This window comes from Danio rerio, chromosome 6 (assembly GCF_052040795.2).
Source record: "Danio rerio strain M-AB ecotype USA chromosome 6, GRCz13ab, whole genome shotgun sequence".
NCBI classification, from domain to species: domain Eukaryota; kingdom Metazoa; phylum Chordata; class Actinopteri; order Cypriniformes; family Danionidae; genus Danio; species Danio rerio.
The window spans coordinates 18,962,114-18,971,016 of NC_141026.1; the positions used below are offsets into that span (position 1 = coordinate 18,962,114).

The 8,903-nt window shown below is 37.5% G+C and overlaps 2 protein-coding genes across 2 annotated transcripts in view; one reads left to right on the plus strand and one right to left on the minus strand.

The window, feature by feature from the left end:
- LOC147843474 (uncharacterized) overlaps nucleotides 1–8,903 on the plus strand; it is a 388,615-nt gene that overhangs the window by 128,000 nt on the left and 251,712 nt on the right. The gene's annotated exons all lie outside the window — the stretch shown is intronic.
- Nucleotides 6,275–8,574, minus strand: LOC137489744 (serine/threonine-protein kinase pim-3-like). Its single transcript, XM_087257080.1, has 9 exons — nucleotides 8,537–8,574; nucleotides 8,276–8,320; nucleotides 7,975–8,145; nucleotides 7,770–7,852; nucleotides 7,605–7,655; nucleotides 7,156–7,528; nucleotides 6,851–7,030; nucleotides 6,665–6,760; nucleotides 6,275–6,569 (listed from the first exon to the last, which is right to left on the minus strand). The coding sequence occupies exons 2-9, from the start codon at nucleotides 8,301–8,303 to the stop codon at nucleotides 6,541–6,543; spliced, it is 1,011 nt and encodes a 336-aa protein (XP_087113206.1). The 5' UTR covers nucleotides 8,304–8,320; nucleotides 8,537–8,574; the 3' UTR covers nucleotides 6,275–6,540.

Below are 8,903 nucleotides of genomic sequence, written 5' to 3' on the forward strand. Positions count from 1 at the left end.
GATCCTTTTTGTTGAAAATATAAAGTAGTGGTGAACAATATATTGTTTGAGCATCGATATCGCAATGTGCGTATTTGCAATAGTCACATTGCAGGATCAATTTTAATAATGATTAAAAGATAAAGATATTATCAAAATTTGACATTATTTATCCAATGATCACCATGTTATTTTACATTTGATTGTTTTGTTTCTGTACTTGAATACTGTTCCACTCCCCAGAAAAGCATAAAGCACTGTTTATTTATTTATTATTGCTTGTAATTTGTTATAATTTATGCAGATGAACTGCATAGAAAAAGTCTTGTTCATCCAAGTCGATTTAAATTAATTAAAGCTTTCCAAATATAGCTATTCAAATCATCTGGTGAAATTATATTCCTATCGCAATGTATATCGCAGCAATACAAAAAAAAAAATGCAATGTCAGATTTTTCCAATATCGAGCAGCCCAAATATAAAGCAATTGACAACACTGCCAGAGAGTCTTTCTCAGCCTTACGCATGCTAGACGTGAGCTAACTACACCTACATTTCGAAATATAAACAGAATAGAAAACTCTTTTTCAGTACACATTTGATTCCACGGTAATGATATATACATCATACCATCCAGCCCCACTGCATTTATTTATTGCCATATTTATAGCAGAAATAATACCTGGTCATTTATGTCATGGAAACACATATGTATATTTTTTATCAGTGTGTTACTGAAATGCAACATGATTATTTATTAACTGTACTCTGTTAGCACTTACTGTAGTTTATTATAAAGCAGATGTTTGTAAACATGCTTTGTAACCCTTGTCATGAACTGATTAAAGTAACAAATTGTAAACATTTGGAGTAAGATATTGTAACTGAATGTTTAGTGTTTACTTTAGAATGGTTTTCTATGGGAAAGTGCTAAGCATGTAGTTTAGCATCTTGTGCTTGTATTCTAGCAACACTTATTTGCTGTATAAAGCATGTATTATATCAATAAATAATTTGATCTGTGTTTCCATTTCTCTTAAAGAATCATACTGTTAGTGAGTGAGTCTCTGTTAATTTTAAAGTCCCCATTAACTTATGACAAAATTAACCGTATGATTTTGTTAGCTCACATTGCTAGTGTTGTGGTGAACTATTTATCTGTGCATGTCATTAAAAAACAAAACTTGTTTGCCCTTAAAATCTTCATTGAAATACAAAAATGCACTTCCTGTTTGTTTTTCTGTTAAATTGTCAGATTACGTATATCTTAGGAATTGGGCATGAGTAACATATTTAACCACGCTGCTCCAACTGTCAGTTTTGACACTAAGCAGAAATGGTGAGCAGGATGTGTCTGTTAGGTTGTAATATCTTTGGCCAAACACTTTTCCCAATCTTACTAAATGAAATGCCTACTTTACTACATCCAATCAGCTCGCAGTACAAAAAACAAGCCACGCCCACTGTTGTGTCATTTAATATTAGGCTCGCTTGAGGTGCGCCTCGCCTTGACTGCATTGTAAACGAGAGCAGGCGTGTGCAGTAAGAGGAGGGCTCAAAAATTACATCAGAAGTCGGACACCTGCTGAATCTCGCTGTTTAGCCACCTGGAAACGTCACCAGTGGCGGAGATCTCGTTCGCGTTTTTTATCGCAGACGAATGACCTCATGAAAAAATACTATGGTGATTTATAGTAAATATTATTGCATTTTGAACATGCTTTTTCAGTATTGGGTTGTGTTTATAGTTGTTGTGATACCAGAGCAACTATACAATTTAAATAGGCTATTTTATAACATGGTTCAAAAGCACTACAGTATACATTACTATAGTATTTTTAATATGGGAGTGGATGCAATAGAAATATCACAGTTTTTACAAAAAAAATGGTTCAGAATTACAGAAGATGAACAGCTTATTAACTAAAAGGGTGTATTTAAAATGTAATTCTGTATATTCAACAAACGTTAAAAGAATAACAAAATAAACAGCTTATACAGCAAGAAAACGTTCAAGAAACCTAATTTGGCTACATTATAAATGAAGTAGCCATAGATGCTTTTGAGTGACGGGTCATGACAAATGTTTGTTTGACAAATAAATTCTTAGGGGGTTAATTACATTGACATGCTTACTAGGTTTATATAAACTGATATTACTCCAGCCAGACTAAAATAAACAGCCCAAGACTTTCTCCAGAATAAAAACTATTAGACTGTAGGAAAAACTGTGAAAATATTCTTGGTCTATTAAACATTACTTTTGACTTCACATACATACACATACACACACACACACACACATATATATATATATATATATATATATATATATATATATATATATATATATATACATATATACATATATATATATATATATATATATATATATATATATATATATATATATATATATATATATATATATATATATATATATATATATATATATACATATGTGTGTGTGTCTTGTTTACTACACCTTTTTCACTTCTCATATGAAACCACACAAAGATGAGGCATAATGACAAAACAGTCTGATTACCTTTGTATGTCTGAATATGTGTATATATTGGATTGACTTTCATTGAATAACGCTGCATAAAAATTACTATACAAAATTCACACAAACATACAAAAAGTGAAAATGACAACAAACAGGACTTAAAACTGAGAGAGAAATAAAATACAGCACACACACATCCTAATGATGTATTAGCTACATTTAGTTATATTGGATAGGTCACGTTATGTTTTACAAAGATGTGTTTTGTTTTTGTTTGCGTGTAAATCTAAATAAATAACCATATTTAATGCTCTTTATGACTTTTTTTTTAATTATCAACGAAAATACAAAAAAAGGTATTAAACAAATCCAGGTATAAACCTTAGTAAAACAAGATAATAAAGTGTAATGTGTCAGTCTTATCCAATCAGCATTAAGCTGTGTCGTTAGCCAGTCGTTTCCCATCATGCTTTTGGTAACGCAGTCTTTTGAGAGCAACTGCGGCCGACTGCTCTATCCGAGGTACCCGCCTCGCGATCGCGAGAGTTTTTTGGCGCACGTCAGCGTGACATCAGAGCGAGGCGAAGGCAAGGCGGACACATTTCTAACCGGCATGCATCTTGCGGTGATCACCGGTGATCCATTCTGCGCAGATTTTGGCCAAGCCAAACCAGCCTATTCAGTTTCTCTAGGAACTGTGTCACAATACAAAAAAAAGTCGCAACTTCAAGTTCATGCAAACTTTAAACATTTTGTTAACTGGAGAAGAAAAAAGTTTAAGATTTATATTTTATTGAAAAGAATAAAGACTCTTTTTTTGGGGTTATTGGGTATAAAATCAATTTTATTGTTCATTTTTTTTGAAAAGGACAGAATTCTTGTACAGAATATAAACAACCATTTTTAATTATGACAAACATTTAGATTACTCTTGGCTTGTTTTAATAATTTATATTATATATTTGTTTCATTGCATAGTCTCATTTTAAAAACACATACTAGTTTGCACTCTGAGCTGGTGTGTGTTCAGGTGTGTGTGTGTGTGTGTGTGTGTGTGTGTGTGTCTTCAGCTCGTACAGCTTTACACAGAGCCTTACAGATGCAGCAGAGGAAGCTCAGGATCAGGATCTGTTCTCCTCAGTTCCTCTGCCCCTCCTGCTCTCCTTCTACAAATCATTGACAGCGTTTATCTACACTGAACCTGACAATGCAACCCAAGCCATGACTGCTGGATTCAGATAAGTGTAATGTTACTGGCCACCTGTGCAGTGCAACCAGGGATGGCTCTTAAGATCAGCTAAACTGGGTCGATCAGCCGGTGCTGCACTGAGACACCAGCGAATCAGCTGACGGCACTCTGTTACACACAACACCGTCTTCAGAAACACACAACAACACACTTCTGCTCGCTCGCCAGGCTATCTCTGAATGTGTCTGAATCTCTTACCTGTTGACAAGCTCCTAGGGAAGGTCAGTCTGCTCTACACACATACGGACAATTTAGCTTACCCAATTCACCTATAGCACATGTCCTTGGACTTGTGGGGGAAACCGGAGCACCTGGAGGAAACTAACGTGAATGAGGGGAGAACATGCAAACTCCACACAGAAATACCAACTGGCCCAGCTGGGACTCGATCCAGCGACCTTCTTACTGTGAGGCGACAATGCTAACCACTGAGTCACTGTGTTGCCCCAGCGTGTATATCAATTAAGAAAGATGTATACAAGCATTTAAATATCTACTGACTAATTTAACTTTTCTCTTTCGTCAGATGGGTTCAGGTAGTGCCTCTGTCCTGCTGCGCTTCAGGAAAATTCAGCATCACAAGCAAAATGACCACCTTGTGTCATATAACATATATTGACCAATCAGTGCGGTTGTCAAGGCAGAATCTCAAGCACAACCAATCATTTTAAATGACATGGTGAATCATTTAAAGAAATTTAAATGTTAAGTTCAGAGAACTTACAATATGAATTAAATGTTTGTTGCTGCCTAATGAGTAAGTTAAACACACCTTTGATGCCAAAACTTGGTATTTTTATTAATGAAAAGTTATATTATCCGCTTAGGGCCCCAAGAAAGTCTGGAGGCCCACAATAAATACTAATAATGTAATTTTCTGTCATATTTTGTAGGATAAGGCTTTAACAAATACATTTTACCTTAAATAGCATGTGTGCAATTGTGTCCCCCCACCCCCAATCATGGATCAGTCCAGCAGTCAAATCAGATGAAAATTTAGTTTCAGAAAACAAATAGTTTGTTCATTAATTTTAGTTGTGAACTCATTTTAAGCAAACAAATCTTTTAAAATGTAGATATTGTGTTAAGATAAAAATATAGAAAGCAAAACAGAGTGATATAAGATAAAGACAGCTAAATAAATAAGCAAATATGAAAAGTGCTTATTACTGAAGGACTTCCGGTTCTCATGACGCGAATTGCTTAGGGCCCCCAAATCACCTAATCCAGCCCTGCTCATAACAAACAATCATCATGATCACGGTACAAAGTGTAGAGTAAACAATGTTATTAACACTATGAGCTGTATTTGTTAAAATAAATGTTAAATTATTGTGTGTTTCATTAGACAAACTGTTGAGATGATGAAAAACACGCAGTCTTATACGTTTTAGTTAAATTGTGATTCTCTGTGCTGAACATTGCCCCCTTGTGTTGTCCATGATCACTTACTGAGGAGAGACGTGACCCTGCACCACAAAAGCACTTTTTTACTTCTTTTAGTTTGAGCACATGCTTTTTAAAATGACTGAGCTGTTGAAACTTTGACCTACACATGAAAAAAAACATATTGTTTAAATAAAGTTATTTTTTAAATTATAATTGTATTCTAACCTGAAACTGAAGATCGTCCTAAAAAGAGATTTATTGCACTATATTGGGATAATTTGTAATTTGATGTGCACAAAAGAAGAAAAACACAGTAGTGTTTACTTTAAATTCTTGTAAGAAGTTTAGTATTTGTATTTTTTCTAACTTGGAATTGAAGATTAAATCAAAAAACTATTCAGCACTCTTCAATGTTGAAATTTTGTAGTTCAATGTCCACAAAAACACAATATTGTTTATTTCAAATTCTCATAGAAACTTTTCTTTTTTACTTAAATTGAAGATCACTCAAAATAAAAAAAAACATTTGTTAAATATCAGCATGCGTGTATGGACATTTACTGAGTTTATTATCGACAGATCTGTGTTTAAGTAAAACAATTCGGCTAGTTTAGATTTTTATGATTTAAATTCAGACATCAAATATTGCAAATAAAGTTTTGGTCTAGTTAGTTCAGCAACTACAGACAGCATGATCATATCTGACTGAACAGAGTCTCCTAATTCCTCCAGTGTCTGTGTTACTTCATTCATTTTCCTTCAGCTTAGTCCCTTTATTCATCAGGGGTCGCCACAGGAGAATGAACCGCCAAAATATCCAGCATATGTTTTACACAGCAGATGCCCATCCAGCTGCAACCCAGTACTGAGAAACATCCACACACTCTCACATGCACAAACACACTATGGCCAATTTAGTTTATTCAATTCACATAAACCACATGTCATTGAACTGTGGGGGAAACCCATGCCAACACATGGAGAACAATCAAACTCCACACAGAAATGTCAACTGGCCCTGCTGGTACTCGAACCAGCGACCTTCTTGCTGTGAAGTTACAGTGCTAACCACTGAGTCACTGTGCTGCCCTAGGTTTGAACATTTACATTTTAGTGAAACCAGTAAAGACAAAAAAAAACTGCTGTAATTGCGTATAAAATAACTTTATTGTTTATGATTTATTTAACACCTTCCCCTGTTTTTCTCTAAGTGTTCTAGAAACTGTACATTTGTCAACTGTAGACTAGCTTTTGTGTGTGTGTGTGTGTGTGTGTGTGTGTGTGTGTGTGTGTGTGTGTGTGTGTGTGTGTGTGTGTGTGTGTGTGTGTGTGTGTGTGTGTCTTCAGCTCGTACAGCTTCACACAGAGCCTCACAGATGCAGCAGAGGAAGCTCAGGATCAGGATCTGTTCTCCTCAGTTCCTCTGCCCCTCCTGCTCTCCTTCTACAAATCATTGACAGCGTTTATCTACACTGAACCTGACAATGCAACCCAAGCCATGACTGCTGGATTCAGATAAGTGTAATGTCACTGGCCACCTGTGCAGTGCAACCAGGGATGGCTCTCAATGTCAGCTAAACTGGGTCGATCAGCCGGTGCTGCACTGAGACACCAGCGAATCAGCTGACGGCACTCTGTTACACACAACACCGTCTTCAGAAACACGCAACAACACACTTCTGCTCGCTCACTAGGCTATCTCTAAATGTGTCTGAATCTCTTACCTGTTGACAAGCTCCTAGGGAAGGTCAGTCTGCTTCTGGACGTGACCCTCTGTGCGCCTCTGAATGGGAAACGGTCACACAGGATGTTGTAGAGCGTCACTCCTACTGACCAGACTGTAGCTGGAGTCGCATGGTAGCGATGTCTACGAAACCACTCAGGAGGAGCGTATGCAGGAGTGCCTGAGAGACATAAGAAGACCACAAACATCTGCTCAACATGCTCCAGTACAGACAAATTCCCTTTAGTGGATCAGCAGAAGTTCACAAACATCAACAGAACGTTTCCTTCTGTAACTCAAACTCACCTGCAAAGTATTTGTAGGCCGATCGCTTCAGCAGATCTCCACAGCCGAAGTCCAGCAGCTTGATGTCCTGGGACTCTGTGGAGATCAGGAGGTTTTCTGGTTTGACGTCCCGGTGCAGGACGCCGCGGCTCTCGCAGTGTTTAAGGGCCGCAATCAGCTGCACCAGCACTTTCTTTGCAAGACGCTCATCCAGACAGCCGTTCTCCTCACAGAAGCTCTGGAGATCTTGGCAAGGATCCGGTCGCTCCAGGATCAGGATGTAGCGCCTGGGACGGTCAAACCAGTCCAGCAGCTGCAGGACACTGGGGCAGGCAGGAGCTGATGTGACACGGGTCATCAATGCCACCTCCAGCGGCAGCCGACCCTGACCATCCTGCAGGACAAACCCTCCATTATATCCAGAACTCAATCAAACACAGCAAACACAACAGATTCACATCAAAACATACAACTTTCAGTCGCTCGGGGGTCCGGTCCTTCGACACAAACTTGATGGCCACCTGCAGACAGGAAAAGCAGAGTAAATCACACCTGCCTGATTGTGACACATGACATTTACTGACAGCAACATTTCTAAAGCATGTCTGAACAAAGGAGGGAAGAAAATCTCTTACTGGCAGTCCATCAGACCTGCGCATCCCAGCAAACACAGAGCCGAATCCACCTCGTCCCAGCAACGGGCCCTTCAGGTACAAGTCTGCAACACAGAACAGCACAAGAAATGAGGAAAAGAGAGAAAGAGAAAACATGCTGCGGTCTCATCAATGACAAATCATTTCCTAACTGAGCCATAAGATCTAGAAGATGAGCTGTGCTGACCTCTGCGAGAGCGTTTGGCTGGTCTGCTGGACGAGGTGGACAGTGTTTGCTGGCTGCTGCTCTGCCTTTTCCTCTTGCTGTTCCTCTGGTCTGTGGATGCAGAACCAGCCAAATGTGAAGGCAGAGGAGCCAAAAAACCAGGAAGCTCAGTGGTGCAGTCCCGTGTATCTTCTGTGCATCAAAACATTTTTAATGAATCTTTTTTGTTAACTTCTGTAATCCTTTTCATATTAGTCAAACATCATACAGCATCATACAGTGATAAACAATGACAAACAAATGAAAGATTAAAAACACTCACCTCCTCTTTCTTCACCCATGTGGGACATGGACAATCTCCTCCAACCTGCAATAAAACAGACAAAAACAGACAAATATGAAAATAAATGTAAAACAAAGTAAAGAAGAAGAAGAAGAAGAAATGAAAAAAGAGCAACAAAAATGTGTTTAAAAAAATAATCAGAAAAATAACTAAAATAAAGATGATTAGAGAAATTGTGCTCTTTAAAATAAGTCTTTCTCAGAAATCCTCCAACAGCTTCAGAAATCTCAGGAATCGCACAGAAATGCTCTGCAAAGTCGCCTCGTCTCTCAACCAACAGATTGCGATGGGTTTGATTGTTTTTATATGCGGTCAGAATTCATACCACAACACGCGTTGCTATAGCAACTAATAATGGCGTGACCTTGCGTGCCTGAGATATTTTTTTTATTTTCATGAATACAATTCATGCAGTTATTCGATGTCCTAAATCTTAATTATTAATAATAATTAATTAAAAGCTCTTGTTATAAAATTAAATAACTATCATTTTAATAGGCCTATCAGCTTTGAGTAAAACTTGATAGCGTCACCACCGACATTAGCAGCAGAGAAATCTTTAACGAAAATCACACAGAAATTCAAGAATAAAGTTTTTAATAAACAT